The sequence below is a fragment of the Balaenoptera ricei genome, chromosome 1 (genome assembly GCF_028023285.1).
Source record: "Balaenoptera ricei isolate mBalRic1 chromosome 1, mBalRic1.hap2, whole genome shotgun sequence".
Classification (NCBI taxonomy): Eukaryota; Metazoa; Chordata; class Mammalia; order Artiodactyla; family Balaenopteridae; genus Balaenoptera; species Balaenoptera ricei.
In genome coordinates, this window is record NC_082639.1 from 138308517 (window position 1) to 138330536 (window position 22020).

Consider the following 22020-nt stretch of genomic DNA (forward strand, 5'->3'; position numbering starts at 1 on the left):
GTAAGTTCCTTTAGTTTGTTGTAGAGCTGGTTTAGTGGTGCTGAATTCTCTTAGCTTTTGCTTGTTTGTAAAGCTTTCAATTTCTCTGTCGAATCTGATTGAGATCCTTGCTGAGTAGAGTAATCTTGGTTGTAAGTTTTTCCCTTTCATCACTTTAAATATATCCTGCCTCTCCCTTCTGGCCTGCAGAGTTTCTGCTGAAAAATCAGCTGATAACCTTATGGAGATTCCCTTTTATGTTATTTGTTGCTTTTCCCTTGCTGCTTTTAATATGTTTTCTTTGTATTTAATTTTTGATAGTTTGATTAATATGTGTCTCATCCTGTTTCTCCTTGGGTTTATTATATATTGGACTCTCTGCATTTCCTGGACTTGATTGACTATTTCCTTTCCCATGTTAGGGAAGTGTTCATCTATAATCTCTTCAAATATTTTCTCAGACCCTTTCTCTTTCTCTTCTTCTGGGATCTCTATAAATTAAATGTTAGTGTGTTTAATGTTGTCCCAGAGGTCTCTGAGACTGTCCTAATTTCTTTTCATTCTTTTTTCTTTATTCTGTTCCTCAGCAGTTATTTCCACCATTCTATCTACCAGCTCAGTTATTTGTTCTTCTGCTTCAGTTATTGTGCTGTTGATTCCTTCTAGTGTATTTTTCATTTCAGTTACTGTGTTGTTCATCACTGTTTGTTTGTTCTTTAGTTCTTCTAGGTCCTTGTTAAATATTTCTTGTATTCTCATGATCCATGCCTCCATTCTATTTCCGAGATTCTGGATCATCTTTACTAACATTACTCTGAATTCTTTTTTAGGTATGTTGCCTATTTCCTCTTCACTTATTTCATCTTGTAGGTTTTCACCTTGCTCCTTCATCTGTAACATATTTTTTTTTCATCTCATTTTTTTTAGTGGGTGGGGCTATGTTCCTTTCTTGCTGGTTGTTTGGCCTGAGCTATCCAGCACAGGAGTTTGCAGGCAGTTAGGCAGAGGCAGCTTGGTGCCAAAATGAGGACATCCGGGAGAGCTCACACTGATTAATATTCCCTGGGGTCTGAGGTTCTCTGTTAGTCCAGCAGTTTTGACTCAGTGCTCCCACCACAGGAGCTCAGGCCCAAACCTTGACCTGGGAACCAAGACCCCACAAGTTGCAAGATTTGGCAAAAAAAACCAAAAAACAAAAAAAGGCAACAAATAAAAAGGAGCAGAACAATAACAAAGAATAAAAAATAAAATAAAATTAGAAAAATAAAAAATACTTTAGAAAAATAAAAATAATATTGAAACAACAACAACAAAGCAAACAGAACCACACACACACAAAAAAAGGCCAGAAAAGGCCTGGGCAGTGTGGGGGTGGGGAACAGGGCTTTGGTTCAGGACCCACACGACCAGAGGGGGCCCTGGAGAGCAGAGGTTCAGGCCCAGGACCCCAACAGTCATTCTGGAACCTGAACAGGTTGGGGAGATGCTGACCACATTCCCCTCCAGTCTCCTGATCCCTTGAAGTTCTCTCCCCTTCCCCACTGATCCCCTCACTGTGAGTGGGCCCCTCAGAGCATGGAAACCCCTCCCTTCCCCCAGCCGCCCCTTAGGGTTGCTGGTTCCATCCCATCTCTACTTTTCCTCCCCCCTCCCTCCCTCCCATGCCCCCAGGACCCATGTGGCTGGAGGGGGCCCTGGAGAGTGAAGGTTCAGGCCTCAGACCCCAGCAGGCTCACTGGGGACCAAGCAGGCAGTGGTGATGCTGGCCGCATTCCCCTCCAATCCCCTGATCTCCCAAAGGTCTCTCCCCATCCCTGCTGATTCCCTTGCCATGAGTGGGCCCCTCCGATCATGGGAACATCTCCCCTCCCCCAGCTGCCCCTCAGGGATACCAGTGTCATCCCACCTCCACTTTTCCTTCCCCCCTCCTTCCCTCCTATGTCCTACCCAGTCACACAGGGCTTCCTCCCATCCCGTTAGGTGTCCAAGGTCCCCTGCCAGTGCCTGGTAGGTGCCATAATTGTGAGGAGACACAAACTCCACGTCCTCCTACTCCACCATCTTGACCTGATTTTTTTTTTTTTAGCTATCAAATCATGTTTGCCCTTGTAGTGAACCTACTTTTTTATAATATATTTTATATTAAGTATAGTCTTGAATTTTATTAGTTAATTTTTAATCTTGGATTTTTGCTTTTGTATTTATATGTGAAATTAGTTTATATATTTCTTTTTTGAATATTTAGATTATACAAGTCTCATAAAATTATTTGAGCAGTTTTCCCTCTTTTTTATTTTTTGAAACCACTTGTATAAAATAAGGATTATCTGTTCCTTCAAAATATTTCAGAACCAACTTGTAAAACCAGTCGGGCCTGGGGCTTTTACAAGGAAATATTTATGATTGTTATTTAAATTTATTTGATTTTTATTAATATATTCAATTCCTATTTTCTAATTTTGAGCTACTAGATATTTCTAGAAATTTATGAAGTTCTTCCACATATTCAGATTTAGTACTGATAGTTTTTCATAATGTGTTTTTATTATGACTCATCTCTATTTTAGGTATAGTCATCACTCCCTTTATATTGTAATTTTTGAAACTTCTTTTTCTCTTTTTTTCTTAATTACTCATGCCTAGGACTTCTTCAAAGAACAAATTTTAGTTTTGTTCATTTCTGTTTTTATTCTAGTTGCTATTCTCAAATTCACTGATTTCTATCCTTTTCTTTATTATTTCTTCCCTTCCTTTTTCTCTGGATTTACAATGATGTTATTTTTTAGCTTCTTGTGTTGGACACTTGGATAATTTGTTTTCACTGTTCCATAAATTTTCCCTCTAGGTGTTACTTTTATTGTAGTCCACAAATGTTGATATATAGTCCTTTTATTGTCAATCAGCCCTAAGTATTTTGTAATAACTCATAATTTCTTTTTAAAATAATGTAATTTTAATAACATTTTGTTTGTTTCTAGCACTGATTTTTCAGAGCATAACAACTTTTGTATTGTGCCAATTATGTCAGTATTAGATTTTTTTTCCTCCTCCGCTCGGCCCTAGGAAGCACTTAAATAGTAATCCTTTATTCATTCAGAAATTAAGGACCAGTGTGTACTAGAAATGTGTATTTTCCATTAACTGGTCAAAAAGTGTCTCCACTCTTACCATTTTTCTCTCTATATTTTTGTTTATATACACAAACATCTACAAAATCCGTTCTCCATTTCTTTTATTTTAAAAATTTGTGTTCTTTGCTCTTCTTTCTTTTGTTCTTTATTTGAAAATTATTTACTTATTTATTTTATTGAGGTATAATTGACATACAAGATTATTTTAGTTTTAGGTATACAACATAATGATTCAATATTTGTATATATTGGGAAATGATCACCACAGTGAGTCTAGTTAACATCCATCACCATACTTAGTTACAAATTTTTTTTCTTGTGATGAGAGCTTTTAAGATCGACTCTTTTAGCCAGTTTCAAATATGCAATACAGTATTAACTATAGTCTCCATGCTGTACAGTACATGCCCTTGACTTTATAACTGAAAGTTTGTACCTTTTGACTCTCTTCACCTGTTTTGCCTACTCCCTACCCCCCACCTCTGGCAAACACTAATCTGTTCTCTGTATCTATGAGCTTGCTTTTTCTGTTTTTTTAAAAAAAAATTCCATATATAGGTGAGATCATGTGGTATTTGTCTTTTTCTATCTGGCTTATTTCACTTAGCGTAATCCAGCCATGTTGTCAGAAATGGCAATATCTCATTTTTTATGGCTGAATAATATTCCATTGTATATAAATGTGCCACATTTTCTTTATATATTCATCCATTGATGGACACTTAGGTTGTTTCCATATGTAGGCTATTGTAAATTATGCTGCAATGAACATATGGGTGCATGTATCTTTTTGAGTTAGTCTTTTCATTTTCTTTGGCTAAATACGCAGAAGTGGAATTGCTGGATCATATGGTGGTTCTATTTTTTAAAAAATTTTTGAGGAACCTCCATACTATTTTCCTTAGTTACTGCACCAATATACATTCCCACCAACCGTGCACAGCATTGCCCTTTCTCCACATATTTCCCAATGCTTGTTATTTCTTATCTTTTTGAAAGTAGTCATTCTAACAGTTTTCAGAGTACAGGTCTTTCACCACCTTGATTAAATTTATTTCTAGGTATTTTATTCTTTTTATGCAATTGTAAATGGGACTGTTTTCTTAATTTTTCTTTCTTTTGTTATTAGCATTTAGAAATGCAACCAATTCTGTATATTGATTTTGTATCCTGCAACTTCACTGAATTCACTTATTAGTTCTAATAGTTTTTTGGTGGAGTCTTTAGGGTTTTCTATATATAAAATCGTGTCATTTGCAAATAGTGACAGTTTTTCTTCTCCCTTTCTGATTAGAATGCCCATTATTTCTTTTTCTTGCCTAATCCTCTGGCTAGAACATCCAATACTATGTTGAATAAAAGTGGCAGAAGTGGGCATCCTTGTCTTGTTCCTGATCTTGGAGGAAACGTTTTCAACTTTTCACCACTGATATGATGTTAGCTGTGGACTTGTCATATATGGCCTTTGTTATGTTGAGGTGTGTTTCCTGTATACCCACTTTGTTGAGATTTTTTTTTATCATAAATGGTTGTTGAATTTTGTCACATGCTTTTCCTGCATTTATTAAGATGATCATATGATTTTTATCCTTCATTTTCTTAATGTGGTGTATCATGTTGATTGATTTGCAAATGTTGAACCATCCTTTCATCTCTGGAATAAATTCCACTTGATCATGGTATATGATCTTTTTAACGTAATGTTGAATTTGGTTTGCTAGTATTTTGATAAGGATTTTTTTCATCTATGTTCATCAGGAATATTAACCTGTAATTTTCTTTTATTGTGGTATCCTTGTCTGGTTTTGGTACCAGGCTAATGCTGGCCTCATAAAATGAGTTTGGAAATGTTCCCTCCTCTGCTGTGTTTTGAAGAGTTCAAGAATTGGCTTCAATTCTTTGAATGTTTGGTAGAATTCACCAGTATAGATGTCTCATCCTGGACTTGTTTGTACAGAGTTTTTAGATTAATGATTCAGTCTCCTTACTAGTAATTGGTCTGTCCAGATTTTCTATTTCTTCATTATTTGCTCTTGGAAGTTTGTATGTTTCTAGTAATTCATCCATTTCTTTTAGGTTGTTCAATTTGTTGGTGTATAATTGTATGTAGTAATCTCTTATGATTCTTTGTATTTCTGTAATGCCTGTTATAACATCTCCTCTTTCATTTCTGATTTTATTTATTTGAACCCTCTCTCTCTTTTTTTTCTTGGTGAATCTGGCTAAATGTGTTTCAATTTTGTTGATCTTGTCAAAGAATCAGGTCTTAGTTTCATTGATATTTTCTATTGTCTTTCTATTCTCTATATTATTTATTTTTTGCTCTATTCTTTGTTATTTCCTTCCTTCTTTGGGCTTTGTGTGTTCTTCTTTTTCTAGTTCCTTTAGTTGTAAAGTTAAATTGTTTATTTGTGATTTTTCTTATTTCTTGAGGTAGCCATTTATTTCTATGAACTTCCCTATTAAAACTGCTTTAGCTGCATCCCATTAGTATTGGTATATTGTATTTCCATTTTCATTTGTCTCAAGGTATTTTATGGTTTCTCTTTTGATTTCTTCATTGACACATTGGTGTTCAGTAGCATGTTGTTTAGTCTTCACATGTTTGTGAGTTTTCCAGTTTTCTTCTTGTAACTGATTTCTAGTTCATACAATTGTGGTCAGAAAAGATGCTTAATATGATTTCAATCTTAAATTTGTTAAAACTTGTTTTGTGGCCTAACTTATGATCTATCTTGAGAACGTTTCATGTGCACTTTGAAGAATGTGTATTCTGTTGTTTTTGGATTGAATGTTCCGTGTATATCTAAGTTCATCTGGTCTATTTTGTTGTTTAAAGCCTGTTTCTGTATTGACTTTCTGTCTGGATAATCTATCCATTGATGTAAGTGGAGTATTAACGTCCCCTACTATTATCGATTGTTGCCAATTTCTCCCCTTAGGTCTGTTAACATTTGCTTTATATATTTCAGTGCTCCTATGTTGAGTGTACAAATATTTACAGTAGTTTTATCCCTTTGTTGGATTGATACCTTTATCAATATATAATGTCCTCCTTGTCTTTATTACAGTCTTTGTTTTAAAGTCTATTTTGTCTGATATAAGAATAGCTACCTCAACTTTCTTTTGGTTTCCATTTGCATGGAACATCTTTTTCCATCCTTTCACTTTCAGTCTGTGTATGTCTTTATGTCTGAAATGAGATTCTATAAGTGTTATTAGATGGGTTTTGTGTATTTTTTGTTCAGTCAGCAACTTTATGTCTTTTGATTGGAGAATTGAGCCTATTTACATTTAAAGTAATTATTGATAAGTATGCACTTATTGACATTTTGTTAATTGTTTTCTGGCTGTTTTGTAGTTTCTCTTTTTACTAGTCTTTCTGTTGATCTCTTCCTTTGTGGTTTGATGACTTTATTTAGTGATATTTAGTGATTTAGTTTCCTTTTTCATTATCTATTACAGATTTTGTGTATCTATTATAGTCCTATGCTATATTCAAGGCATACTTATACTAAAAAAATTTTTTTCTTTGACATTTAAATTTATGTGGTGTGCTGTTTGTTTTTGCTAAATCTAGCAACTCTTCTCTTTTTTTTATTTAATAAGTTAGAAGGTAATCCTCTATTCAGAGATCCATCCAGAACACCACAACCATACAGAAAACTGTCCAAATTTCATAATTTAGCAAAAAAGAAAAAGCTCATGTGTGGAAGGCACCTAGTCCAGTCACAACTTTGGATTCTTTGACTTTATTCATAGAAAAGTTGACAAGGCCCTTTGTCAGAGTCTATTCACTTTATACAGATTTCTAAAAATATTAGTTATCTGAATTTCAATCTTTTACAGGAAAGGTGCTAACAAATTAGTCAGGGAGTTAGAAACTGACTAAAAATATATGCTCAGAGGAACATTGTAAGCTCTGTTTTTACCATTTATCAGTTATGACCTTATATAAATCATATATCCTTCTTGGGCACCATTTTTCTTAGAGTTAAAATGAGGTTCTTGGACCAGATGATTCCTTCCAGCTCTGCATTTTATTTCAAGTTTGATGGTGAATTTTAAAAAGAATGATATAATAAAATATGATTAACATAATAATTGTAGTCTTAGGCTATCAAATGCTAAGGGCAAAGTTAATTATATCTACAGATACTTTTAGAGATCTCCTACTCAAAATATGGTTGGCTTCCAAAAGCATCAGTGTCACATGAGATCTAGGTAGAAATACAGAATCTCCGATCTACTAAATCAGAATCTGCATTTAAACATGATTCTCAGATGATTTGTGTGCACATTAAAGTTTGAGAAGCACTACTTTAGAGGATTGTTATCTCATCATTCAGTAAAATAATTGATGTTCAAAATGATGCCTCCAGTTATCAAGTGAAAATTCACTGAAGTACAGAATCCTCTTTTTAAGAGGGAAGAAAAATTTCTAATATATATTGTGATTATTTCTGTACACATGATTTAAATTTCTGAAAAGTTCTTGCTTTCCAAAATAAGATTTTCTCTTTGGAAAATTAACCTACATGGATTCCTGCAGTCTCTGGGAATCCTAAAAAAGCAAAGATGACTATGCATATATGATTTTCATTTCCATCAAAAACTAGCCTAGTGCACTGAAAGAGGAACTGCATCTCCCTGTGGCTAAACAGTTTATCCCCAGAGGTAAAAGACTCATTTTCCATTTTCCTATCTGATTGCTACTAATCTAACTTTGATTTTACATGAAAGCTTTTGCAGGCCCTAGATATGACAACTTAGCAGACTCTAAGTTTCATAAATAATTGGAATAGCAACTTTTTTTCAACCAGAAGGGAAGATTTCTTGGCTCTCCATTGAATCCCTCATCCCCTCACTTATGCATTCTCGTTCCCAAGAGAACCTTCATCATCTGTATTTCATAATACCTTTTCTCATTCTCAGACTTTGTCTTAAGTGGAGTTTCCCCAGGATTCAGACTCTGAGAGAAAGATTTGCAGAAAAGTTTATCAAGAACTTTCCTTGGAATCAACACCTATGGGGGAATGAAAGAACTAGGAGTTGGCAGAGAGAGAAGTAGAACTATGAAACAGCCACACAAAAGTGTCAGCATCCTACAGGGAGCTAGGATGGCCCTTCAGAGTTGTCCCACCTTGTATACCACTCAATCCTATCAAAAGGCCATTGGACATGGGTTTCTTCTCTCCCCCTACTCCAGGGAAGTGACATAACCTTGTGGAGGCTTTCTTTCTCTGAGGGCAGTTTCTGGAAAGAGACTTGATGTGAGCTGAGTGCTCAGTCATGAGAAAGGGGATTTCAGTGGTACACCACAGTATTCACTACAGATTTGGTTTTGCCTTTCTGATCCCCCTCTGAGTCTCTCAAATTCTTCTAACACAAAGTCTCTGCAGACTTAGCCCTGGTGTCTGAAATCACAACTGAGGAGATGCTCTTAGAATTGAATTGAGCCAATAAGCTGATTTGATCTGAGCCCTTCCACTGACTTGCCATATCGTACATTGTCAAATGCCTCCTCCTGGATGGTGGGGGTCATAAGGGAGGTTTCTTCTTCATTTCATAAAATGACAAGTTGACCTCACTCTTCTGAAAAAAGAACTACATAAGCTCATGGTGTTTATAACCTTACTTGTACTATGAAGGAATAACACTAGAAATCAACTGGGTTTTGACCAATATCAAGAGAGACAGGAGCTTGGACATGGGAAGGAAGTCAAACCAGGTTCAAAACCCCCACCACATTTTGACTCACATCCTCAAGTACAGAGGCCACCAAGAGGCCTCAAGCTCAGAGACAAGAGGCTAGTTGCCTCACACCTTCCCTTCATCTGTTAGATTTGGACTTCAGGTAACATACCTTGAAACTTTGAGAGTTAATCTCTCCCCTGTCAAATTTCTTAAGTCTACATAGACAGCAATATTATTAGGGTGAACCATATAAAATTGCCAATATTTGATAGTTTTTCACCTACAAAAATGCATGTGGGTCAACCAATTGTGTAAGCATTCTTAATCTAATTTCTGTTGACCCTAATCGAACTATGAATGGCTTTCAAAGGGTTCTCTTAGCTCCCTGAAATAGTATAATGTTTTTATACCTAAGTACTTATGCAACTTCATTTTTTTGTGGGGAGAGAGGGCACACGTGTCAACAAATTTTCTAGCAAATTTGTGATTTTCTGCTAACCCAAATTAGGAATCCCTGGGCAGTCAGAAGAATACAGAAAACCCAAATTCCTAACTGTCTAGCATTCAGCTAGAGGAAGTCACTTAAGCTCTCAGAATCCTACGTTTCACTTTTATAATATAACCTTTGTATCCTGGGGATATTATAATAAAAAGGTCTCAAATAGGAACAAAAACCCAATGAGCTTATTGGAGGCTCCAGCAAGGCATGTGATCATGTTTGGCAAACTGTAAAGTGCTATGCAAAATGAAAATAATATGTGCTCACTTTCTCCTGTTCAAGGGCCTTCCCTTTCTCTCTGGAATCAGGAAGTGCCATAGATGAATGAAAATGGAAAAGCACACACAAAAAATAACATCTCAGTAATAACCAAAAGCATTTTAAAACCTCAGAGAAGATTCTTTTCAAGTTTGTGGTACAGTTTTATGTTCTGCTGTCCAGGGGCCTCCGCAAAGGATGACCTGGACATCAAAATGCTTGGTCTGGGAGTCTATTAAGTGTGTTTGTACCCAGCAGGCAGATTGAAGAGGGATTTCTTAAGCCCAAACAGTTCTGCACCAGGAAAACATTCTTTCAGTCTTACCCCTCACAAGTGGCCAGAAGTTAGATCCAGCAGTTAATGTGAAGGCTTTGGATGGAAAGCAATTGAGTGTGCAGGACTGCTTTTCCACTCTATCAGTAAGTCTCAACCTATCTGCCTACTATCTATCTATCTACCTACCTACCTACCTACCTATCATCTATCTATTATCTATCTATCTATCTATCTATCTATCTATCTATCTATCTAATCCATATTTTCTCTGTTTCAAAGTATTTTGCTGGAGATTCACTGAGCTAATTTCACTGGCAAACATTCTATTTTTAGACTGTTCCTCAGTCCTGAGAAGCAATTGCTTTTCTAAAAGATCTTGCCTCCTTTCTGATATCTAACTATACTTTGTCTTCTTCATAAAAGTGACATTCAAATTAATTTTATATTGCCCTGTAATACATAAAATGCAATCTCCTTGTTAAAACAAATAATAAAACCTTACAAATAAAGCTTACAAGTCCCTTGACCTCTTAGCATCTTGGACTTTTCTCTTCGGCCATACCTGGTCCTCATTTCAGATCTGAGTAGTCCCCGAGGAGGTGCATCTGGTGTGGCTTTGTCCTGAAAGGGGCTGCTCTTCATACTGTACATTTGATGTGGTGATTAGAGGAGTGTCATACTTGTAGTGGCAAAGGTGACATGGGGTAGAATAAGCAGAGATTTGTGTTGACAAATTTTCTGCTCTGGCCACTACCTATTTTCACATTTAGGAACATAAAATCCATTATTTATTTCATAAAAAATAAAAATAGCCTAGACCGTTATATATATTAAAATAGCTCTGCTTGGCTGTGGAAAGACCATCTTATTATTTTCTTTATAATAAAAATTTTTTGGCTGTGTTGGGTCTTCGTTGCTGCGCACGGGCTTTCTCTAGTTGTGGCGAGCAGGGGCTACTCTTGGTTGCAGTGTGCAGGCTTCTCATTGTGGTGGTGGCGTCTCTTGTTCCAGAGCACAGGCTCTAGGCACGCAGGCTTCAGTAGTTGTGGCTCACAGGCTCTAGAGCGCAAGCTAACTAGTTGTGGCGCGTGGGCTTAGTTGCTCCTCAGCATGTTGGATCTTCCCGGACCAGGCACTAAACCCGTGTCCCCTGCATTGGCAGGCCGATTCTTTTCTTTTTTTTTTTAACATCCTAATTGGAGAATAATTGCTTTGCAACGGTGTGTTAGTTTCTGCTGTATACCAAAGTGAATCAGCTATACGTGTACATATATGCCTATAACTCCTCCTCCTTGCATCTCCCTCCCACCCTCCCTATCCCACCCCTCTAGGTGGTCACAAAGCACCGAGCTGATCTCCCTGTGTTATGTGGCTGCTTCCCACTAGCTATCTATTTTACATTTGGTAGTGTATATAAGTCCATGCCACTCACTCACTTCGTCCCAGCATACCCTTCCCCCTCCCCATGTCCTCAAGTCCATTCTCTACATCTGCGTCTTTATTCCTGTCCTGCCCCTAGCTTCTTCAGAACCTTTTTTTTTTTTTAGATTCCATATATATGTGTTAGCATACAGTATTTGTTTTTCTCTTTCTGACTTACTTCACTCTGTATGACAGTCTCTAGGTCCATCCACCTCACTACAAATAACTCAATTTCGCTTCCTTTTATGGCTGAGTAATATTCCATTGTATGTATGTGCCACATCTTCTTTATCCATTCATCTGTCGATGGACACTTAGGTTGCTTCTATGTCCTGGCTATTGTAAATAGAGCTGCAATGAATACTGTGGTACATGATTCTTTTTGAATTATGGTTTTCTCAGGGTATATGCATGCCCAGTAGTGGGATTGCTGGGTCAGATGGTAGTTCTACTTTTAGTTTTTTAAGGAACCTCCATACTGTTCTGCATAGTGGCTGTATTAATTTACATTCCCACCAATAGTGTAAGAGGGTTCCCTTTTCTCCACACCCTCTCCAGCATTTATTGTTTGTAGATTTTTTGATGATGGCCATTCTGACCAGTGCGAGGTGATACCTCATTGTAGTTTTGATCTGCATTTCTCTTATGATTAGTAATGTTGAGCATCTTTTCATGTGTTTGTGGGCAATCTGTATCTTCTGTGGAGAAATGTCTATTTAGGTCTTCTGCCCATTTCTGGATTGGGTTGTTTGTTTTTTTGATACTGAGCTACATGAGCTGCTTGTATATTTTGGAGATTAATTCTTTGTCAGTTGCTTCATTTGCAAATATTTTCTCCCATTCTGAGGTTGTCTTTTCGTCTTGTTTATGGTTTCCTTTGCTGTGCAAAAGCTCTTAAGTTTCATTAGGTCCCATTTGTTTATTTGTGTTTTTATTTCCATTTTTCTAGGAGGTAGCCAAAAAGGATCTTGCTGTGATTTATGTCATAGTGTGTTCTGCCTATGTATTCCTCTAAGAGTTTTATAGTGTCTGGCCTTACATTTAGTTCTTTAATCCATTTTGAGTTTATTTTTGTGTATAGTTTTAGGGAGTGTTCTAATTTCATTCTTTTACATGTAGCTGTCCAGTTTTCCCAACACCACTTATTGAAGTGGCTGTCTTTCCTCCATTGTACATTCTTGCCTCCTTTATCAAGATAAGGTGACCATATGTTCTTGGGTTTCTCTGGGCTTTCTATTCTGTTCCACTGATCTATATTTCTGTCTTTGTGCCAGTACCATACTGTCTTGATTACTGTAGCTTTGTAGTATAGTCTGAAGTCAGAGAGCCTGATTCCTCCAGCTCTGTTTTTCTTTCTCAAGATTGCCTTGGCTATTCGGGTCTTTTGTGTTTCCATACAGATTGTGAAATTTTTGTTCTAGTTCTGTGAAAAATGACAGTGGTAGTTTGATAGGGATTGCATTGAATCTGTAGATTGCTTTGGGTAGTAGAGTCATTTTCACAATATTGATTCTTTCAGTCCAAGAACATGGTATATCTCTCTGTCTGTTTGTATCATCTTTAATTTCTTTCATCAGTGTCTTATAGTTTTCTGCATACAGGTCTTTTGTCTTCCTAGGTAGGTTTATTCCTAGATATTTTATTCTTTTTGTTGCAATGGTAAATGAGAGTGTTTCCTTAATTTATCTTTCAGATTTTTCATCATTAGTGTATAGGAATGCAAGAGATTTCTGTACATTAATTTTGTATCCTGCTACTTTACCAAATTCATTGATTAGCTCTAGTAGTTTTCTGGTAGCATCTTTAGGATTCTCTATGTAGAGTATCATGTAATCTGCAAACAGTGACAGTTTTACTTCTTCTTTTCTGATTTGGATTCATTTTATTTGTTTTTCTTCTCTGATTGCTGTTGCTAGAACTTCCAAAACTATGTTGAATAATAGCGGTGAGAGTGGGCAGGCTTGTCTTGTTCCTGATGTGAGTGGAAATGGTTTCAGTTTTTCACCATTGAGAACGATGTTGGCTGTGGGTTTGTCATATATGGCCTTTATTATGTTGAGGTAAGTTCCCTCTATGCCTACTTTCTGGAGGCTTTTTATCATAAATGGGTGTTGAATTTTGTCAAAAGATTTTCTGCATCTGTTGAGAGGATCATATGGTTTTTCTCCTTCAATTTGTTAATATGGTTTATCACATTGATTGATTTGTGTATATTGAAGAATCCTTGCATTCCTGGTATAAGCCCCACTTGATCATGTTGTATGATCCTTTTAATGTGCTGTTGAATTCTGTTTGCTAGTATTTTGTTGAGGATTTTTGCATCTATGTTCATCAGTGATATTGGCCTGTAGTTTTCTTTTTTCGTGGCATCTTTGGTTTTGGTATCAGGGTGCTGGTGGCCTCGTAGAATGAGTGTGGGAGTGTTCCTCCCTCTTCTATATTTTGAAAGAGTTTGAGAAGGATAGTAGTTCTCTCTTCTCTGAATGTTTGATAGAAGTCATCTGTGAATCCATCTTGTCCTAGGCTTTTGTTTGTTGGAAGATTTTTAATCACAGTTTCAATTTCAGTGCTTGTGATTGATCTGTTTATATTTTCTTTTTCTTCCTGGTTTAGTCTCGGAAGGTTGTGATTTTCTAAGAATTTGCCCATTTCTTCCAGGTTGTCCATTTTATTGGCATATAGTTGCCTGTAGTAATCTCTCATGATCCTTTGTATTTCTGCAGTGTCAGTTGTTACTTCTCCTTTTTCATTTCTAATTCTATTGATTTGAGTCTTCTCTCTTTTTTTCTTGATTAGTCTGGCTAATGGCTTATCAATTTTGTTTATCTTCTCAAAGAAGCAGCTTTTAGTTCTATTGATCTTTTCTATCGTTTCTTTCATTTCTTTTTCATTTATTTCTGATCTGATCTTTATGATTTCTTTCCTTCTGCTAACTTTGGGGTTTGTTTTTCTTTCTCTAATTGCTTTAGGTGTAAGGTTAGGTTGTTTATTTGAGATATTTCTTGTTTCTTCAGGTAAGATTTTATTGCTATAAACTTCCTTCTTAGAACTGCTTTTGCTGCATCCCATAGGTTTTGGATCGTCGTGTTTTCATTGTCATTTGTTTCTAGGTATTTTTTGATTTCCTCTTTGATTTCTTCAGTGATCTCTTTCTTATTTAGTAGTGTATTGCTTAGCCTCCATGTGTTTGTATTTTTTTTCAGATTTTTTCCTGTAATTGATATCAATTCTCATAGCGTTGTGGTCAGAAAAGACACTTGATACGATTTGAATTTTCTTAAATTTGCCAAGGCTTGATTTGTGACCCAAGATATGATCTTTCCTAGAGAATGTTTCCATGAGCACTTTAAAAAACGTGTATTCTGTTGTTTTTGGATGGAATGTCCTATAAATATCAATTAAGTCCATCTTGTTTAATGTATCATTTAAAGCTGTGTTTTCTTATTTATTTTCATTTTGGATGATCTGTCCATTGGTGAAAGTGGGTTGTTAAAGTCCCCCACTATTATTGTGTTACTGTCTATTTCCCCTTTTCTGGCTGTTAGCATTTGCCTTATGTATTGAGGTGCTCCTATGTTGGGTACATAAATGTTTACAATTGTTATATCTTCTTCTTGGATTGATTCCTTGATCATTATGTAGTGTCCTTCTTTGTCTCTTGTAATAGTTTTTATTTTAAAGTCTATTTTGTCTGATATGAGAATTGCTACTCCAGCTTTCACTTGATTTCCATTTGCATGGAATATCTTTTTCCATGCCCTCACTTTCAGTCTGTATGTTTCTCTAGGTCTGAAGTGGGTCTCTTGTAGACAGCATTTATACAGGTCTTTTTTTGTATCCATTCAGCCAGCCTTTTTCTTTTGGTTGTAGCATTTAATCCATTTACATTTAAGGTAATTATTGATATATATCTTCCTATGACCACTTTCTAATTGTTTGGGGTTTGTTATTGTAGGTCTTTTCCTTGTCTTGTGTTTCCTGCCTAGAGAAGTTCCTTTAGCATTTGTTGTAAAGCTGGTTTGGTAGTGCTGAGTTCTCTTAGCCTTTGCTTGTCAGTAAGGTTTTTTATTTCTCCTTCGAATCTGAATGAGATCCCTGCTGGGTAGAGTCATCTTGGTTGTAGGTTTTTCCCTTTCATCACTTTAAATATGTCCTGCCATTCCCTTCTGGGTTGCAGAGTTTCTGCTGAGAAATCATCTGCTAACCTTATGGGAATTCACTTGTATGCCATTTGTTGCTTTTCCCTTGCTGCTTTTATTATTTTTCCTTTGTATTTATTTTTTGATCATTTGATTAATATGTGTCTTGACGTGTTTCTCCTTGGATTTATCCTCTATGGGACTCTCTGTGCTTCCTGTTCTGGATTGCCTATTTCCTTTCCCATATTAGGAAAGTTTTCAGCTATAATCTCTTCAAGTATTTTCTCAGTCCCTTTCTTTTTCTCTTCTTCCTCTGGGACCCCTATAGTTTGAATGTTGGTGCATTTAATGTCGTCCCAGAGGTCTCTGAGACTGTCCTCAATTCTTTTCATTCTTTTTTCTTTATTTGCTCTGTAGTAGTTATTTCCACTATTTTATCTTCCAGGTCACGTGTCCGTTCTTCTGCCTCAGTTTTTCTGCTATTGATTCCTTGTAGAGAATTTTTAATTTCATTTATTGTGTTGTTTCTCATTGTTTGTTTGCTCTTTAGTTCTTCTAGGTCCTTATTAAGCATTTCTTGTATTTTCTCCATTCTATTTCCAAGATTGGATCAACTTTACTATCATTACTCTGAATTCTTTTTCAGAATTCTTTTTCAGAATAGGTAGACAGCCTATTTCCTCTTCATTTGTTTGGTATGGTGGGTTTTTACCTTGCTCCTTCATTTGCTGTGTATTTCTCCGTCTTCTCATTTTGGTTAACTTACTGCATTTGGGGTCTCCTTTTCGCAGGCTGCAGGTTCATATTTCCCATTGTTTTTTGTGTTTGCCCCCAGTGGGTAAGGTTGGTTCAGTGGGTTATGTAGGCTTCCTGGTGGAGGGGCCTGGTGCCTGTGTTCCAGTGGATGAGGCTGGATTTTGTCTTCCTGGGGGCAGGGCCTGGCATGCGGATTCTTAAGCACTGCACCACCTGGGAAGTCCAAGAGCAGCTTTTAAAAATATCTTCTTTGTTCACATAAACCATATACTTTTAGTATTCTAATTATACAGCCAATTCTAGAAATTTATTTGTCTATATATACATAAAAATCGGTTTTTAATAAATGTATATTGAACTGAATTTTTAAAACTCTATTAAAATAGTTATATATACAAAGTATATTTTTCATATATCCCATTTATAAAGTAGAGATACATTCTATACCAAGAACTTCAAGTATTACCAATTTCTATGGAAGCAGAACCTGGAGTATTGATTCACATGTACAAGTGCCATTTTAAAAAAGCATATATGAAATTTTTTAGCCCATAAATTTCAGAAAAGCGTAATTCTCTGTATACCAAAATATATGGTTGTATGTTTAATTTTAAAACTTTCTTCTTTATCGTTGTCTTCCTGAAGTATAAACAGGATAAAAAATAATTTCTTTTTGGAAATAAGAATTATTGAGTCCTTACTCGATGGTAGGCACTGTCCTATGTGCTTTTACGTGATTTCATTTCATCCTCATAGTAGCCACCTGAGATAGGTAGTATATCTGTTTCTCAGATGTGGAAGAGGAATCCTATGCTCAGAGAGGAGAGATGGATAGTTCAGATCTACCCAGCTAGTAAAGATGGATTAAACCCAGGGTTCTGTCTGGCCAACACTCCCTCCAGAATGGTGAACTCACTTGATTCCCTTTACCATGGCTCAGATTCATTATGCACATATGTGCAGGCTCAAACTTGTCTCTGCTTTTGAGGTTCCAATAGTTGTATGAGAGAGTTATACTTCTTTGTGTCTAGTTGCTACTGTGAATCATATCAGGTATTCAGATGAGAATGAAGTTTGGCTACCTCTCTGTGTCACTGTGAGAGGAAATGCCCAAGACTTGGCATCCAGTACCATGATCAAACGCTTGTCTCTCGTTGCTTTGTGTATCCCAACATTTCTCTGCCGATGTCTCACCTGTGGTTTTCCTACTTAAGCCACGGACTGGAAATCCTGGCATAGCCGCTTCCCACAAATCAAGGCACAGAGACACTGCCACCAGGAGCAGGCTTTAATGTTCAAAGTGATTTGGGATCCAAAGACCCTTAGAGCAAGGAGATGCAAAACGAGATGGAGGTTTTGGGCATGGGCCCTCACGATGGAGAAGTACACACCATAAGGCCTACAAATTAGTTTCAGGTGGGTGGTGACTATTTTGGGACCCAACAGACAGTGGGAAAACTGAGCTCTCATGTTGCTCATTGAAGCCATTCCATTCTTCGAGTCTGAGGCCTACTGAGGTGAAGCCACCAGGTACTTGTTTGTACTCTGTTTGCTCCTGGCTCAGGAAACAATCCAGAGCTTTCTTCCAGTACTCAGGTCTCTTTTGTGGTGTATAAAAAGGAAGAGGTTGTGGGAGTTCCCAGGGGACTTTGATGTCATTTGGGGCTGGGGTTGAGGGCTTTGCATTAGGCTCCTGGTTACCTTATGGTGTGTTTCATGTCTAGCCCTCATCCAGCCAGGAACAAAGGACCCCGTATTGCAAGCCATAACCTATGGGTCTGGAAGTTTCTTAAGTTATAAAGAAATATTTATTACTTCAAAGAGGGGAAATGAAAAGGGGGAAAAAAGACACTGTAAAGAAAGAGTGTGGCTGGTCTTTCCCTCAGAGGAGGAGAGGAAGAAGGGAGAGTTGTGCTACATTGACCACTGAAAATCATAAAATCACCCTAACTGAGCCAGCACTGCAAATGGACACTCTATAAACACACCACCAAGGCTCAGGAAAAATCAGTCTGCGGACAAGGAAGAATTATTATTAAAATGGAAAACATGTTTTACTCTTCTGCTCCCCATTTTAAGAAAAGGCCTCTGCCATTAGATGTTGTACCCTGCTCTGACACTGAGGACAGTTTTTCTGGAGCTTTATCCCCTTCAGAACCTGATAAAAAGCTAGAGAAATACACACAGAAGGTTGTACGGTCCAGCACCAGATTCTAATAATGCAACAACCATCCAACACCAGGGAAGACTGGAGATAATTCTCAATAGGAATTAAGAGTAATGTTGAGCTATAGGACAACAATAAGAGTAGAATTACTACATCAAATAATTTCAATATGAAAAATAAGTTCTCCAGGTCATTCCCCAATCTCTGAGGTGTTTTCTTTTATATTAAAGGATTTCCAGGGACAAAACGTCCATAGTTTACTGTGAAAGACTGTTTCTTTGTTAATTAGTCTAGCCATCTAGGTATATTTCTTATGGATAACTGAATTTTCCTGTGAATTTTCATTGTTGGCTTATTCTTCAGCCATGGATAGGGTATATGTGCTTGAGGCACCAGAAGAACAAGAATAAACAGTTTGGCAGCTTCTAATCTCAGAAGTAACAGAATCTGCAATAGATTCTCTCCCATGGCATAGTTCAAAAGCTAAGTGAGAGGTTCTGATAAAAATTTTAAGGGAGAGACAAGGAGATAGGGAAGGATAATTAGCTATGCCAGTTCAGGACAAAGTGTTAGCAAGGTGATACTCTTGTCCACGTCTCTCACTTTGGAGATAGGGAGGTATTGTCTACCTATGCTGTGGTTTACTGTCTCCAGTGATGGTCTATTTGAGTGACCTTTTTGAGAAATTTAAAGAAAGATTCAAGTGACAAGCAATTGGTTGACATAAAAAGTCTCATAAAAAGATGGGAAGCTTAGTAGCTGAAAGTTATGTTCTTTCCAGCTAATTTTGACTTTTGATGTGACTGTGGCTATCTTTCTGTGCCTACTCCATGTTTTTTCCCATTGTGAAGGAGAAGGGAGCTCTTACTTTATGAGTGGTGAGCTATTTGAGAAGTATAAAAATAGTGTGACACGTGCCTTGATAGCCCACTGGAAATAATGGCTCGTACATGTATGTGCTTTTGCCTAGGTTTGTTTCAGTAGACCAGGAGTGGCCACGGCAATTTTCATTTTCTTGACATCTGATGGCCTGGTGCCTGGGGAACATCAGCGGCCAACAGTGACCCTTTACCTGACTGATATCAGTGGAAACAACCACTCTCTTGGTGAGTCTGACAGTTATCCCTTTAGGACCACTAGAGGACAATCCAGTAGACCCAGGAATCAGGTTGATGTCTGTCTCTGATATTGTTTGAGACCTTGCTTACATCATACAGCTATTGAGAAGATAAAATGAATACTAGATATGGAAACTTGATACTACAATAATGGCTTACAATATTATTCATCTCCTTGTTTCTCTTCAGGAAGCTATGAACTGTCATGCCAGCATAACCCACTGGTTATCAATGTAACCCATCACTCGAACGTCCTCTTCCACCATACCACCTCAGTGCTGCTGAATTTCTCATCCCCACTGGTGGGCATCTCAGCAGTGGCTCTAAGGACATCCTCCGTCATAAGTCCTTCAGCTTCCAACAACTGCATCCCAGAGCACAAGGGGAAAAATCATCAGGGACAGAGGTACAAAGTCCTCTTTCTTCCTTTTTTCTTTCTTGTTGTTGTGATGTGTTGCTATCATTTTCATACATACTATTGTATATATAGCGGGTGCTTGTTCACTAACTAAAAATGGGTCTAAGAACTTCTAAAAAGACTTAAGAAGCAAGCAAAGAACAATTCATAGAAGGCACACTTGCGTTTTATATTTTGCTCTTCTTTCCTTATCTGAGAATAATGTTTATGTAAATATTTATCATCTTTAAGGTCTTAAAATCTTCTTTACATATAAAACCACTGCCTTCACATCAACATTGTTATGTAAACTGCCAAAAATTCTCTGCCAAAAACTCAATGTTCCCTAAGCGATGTATATTTTTTCACTTGTTCCCACCTGGACAGTGTATATAGCAAGTTTAACAATTAGTTTCTAAGGCATGTCATATAATCAGTTAGATTTACATATGGAAATCAGGACTACATTAGCTAAATGTGCCCTTCTGTGAACATCTGTAATTGCCATCTAGATAGCATTTCCTGGACTCTCAGCTCCTGCTAGTAAGGAACTGTTCTTCATAGCATTGGTATGCCCAAGGTTGGCCCTGATGGGGCAAGGAGCAAGCCAAACACAGTAATCTGTGCTGCACTTGGGCTGGACTCATTCAATGAATGGTCTAATCAGTTGAGTGGCACTGTAGGTAACAGGGTTTGTTCCCTCAAGGAGTGAAGTGTCAGGCAATTGGGATCCTAGTCACAAAAGCTGGAGTTGCAGGCAGCACTCCATCACCAAGGAGGGACTCTGATACCACCTTGCCCAACCTAGGTATCCCAGAAACCCAACCTTGATTAGGGAATAAGTGTAGACAGTACTAATATAGTATATTAGTTATCTTTTGCTGTGTAGCAAATTATACCAAAATTTAGTGGCTTATCACGGTTTCCGTTGGTGAGGAATCTGGGTGCAACTCAGCTAGGTGCCTCGGGCTTAGAGTCTCTTATGAGGTTGCCATCAGCTGTGGGCTAAGCGTGCAATAACCTCAAGGCTCAAGTGGAGCTGGAGAATTCACTTCCAAGTTCACTCATGTGGCTGTTGGCAAGCCTCGGGAGATCTGCATCCAAACTCACTCACATAGGTGCTGGCAGTGGGCACACTCACATAGGCATGGCTCAGTTCCTTGCCATGTGGGCATCTCCATAAGGTGCCTGAGTGTCCTTATGACATGGTGGCTAATAAAAAAAAATAAAGAGAACCAGAGAGGGTGAATACATGAGAGTCTACCCAAAAAGGAAGCCAGTCTTTGTATAACATAATGTTGGAATTGACAACCCATTACTTCTGGTATATTCTATTCAGTAGAAATGAGTCAGTTAGTCCAGCCCATACTCAAAAGGAGGAATGTGCATCAAGGCACGAGTCATTAGGTGCCATTTATCACATGCAGTAATAGTAGTTTATGTTAATCAAGCACTAACTATGTGTCAGACATTGTTGTAAGTGCTAGGAAGGGATAGGGTCTAGGTAATGGACATTGCAACACTAGCTAGTTCATCTGCAACTTTTAAGTCTCCTTAGTGAGCAAAAGTCTTCAAATATTAATGTAAGAATGTAGACCATTAAAATAGCATTTTTTACTAGAATTATTGCCTCTGTCTCATGTGTTTTCCAATTATTTTCTCTATTGGTTCTACCTCTGGCCTCAAGCCATACAGAATTTCTTTCAGGTCCCTGAAACATGTGTTCTTGATGAGCTCCATGTCTTTGCACACAATGTTCCTACTTTCTTGAATGCTGTCCAGTACTTCTTCACTTCACACTTGACCATCATGATTCACCTTCGTCCATGAAGTTTTGGCAAACTCCCTCCCTGTTTCCTTAGGACATTGTACACAACCCATGCTTTACAAAAACAGCTATCACATAAATATACCTATTTATTTACTTGTTGTTCTTTCCCACTCTGAGCTCCCTGAAGTAGGAATTCTGCTCAGTATGTCTCAGTACTTACTAAAGGCCCTGGCGCATAAGAGGTGTCAGAAACTGTGCACTGAATGACAGTTACAGACTTTATCTCTATATCTTCCATGGGACAGAACTGAACAAGCAAAGCAAAAAAGAAGTCACAACCTCTGTAGACCCCAAGGGACAAGAATTCCCCTCACAACAACAGCTGTGAAGTTTTGACAAAGAAGTTGAT

The 22020-nt window shown here is 37.4% G+C and overlaps 1 protein-coding gene across 4 annotated transcripts in view; it reads left to right on the top strand.

Moving 5' to 3' along the window:
* The window catches only part of PAPPA2 (pappalysin 2), a 309250-nt gene that overhangs the window by 184755 nt on the left and 102475 nt on the right, over nucleotides 1–22020 (top strand). For all 4 annotated transcript variants that reach the window (XM_059937054.1, XM_059937065.1, XM_059937076.1 and 1 more), the window contains 2 exons: nucleotides 19296–19431; nucleotides 19633–19849. In XM_059937054.1, the coding sequence (XP_059793037.1) occupies nucleotides 19296–19431; nucleotides 19633–19849 (353 nt within the window). The remainder of the gene's footprint in view (nucleotides 1–19295; nucleotides 19432–19632; nucleotides 19850–22020) is intronic.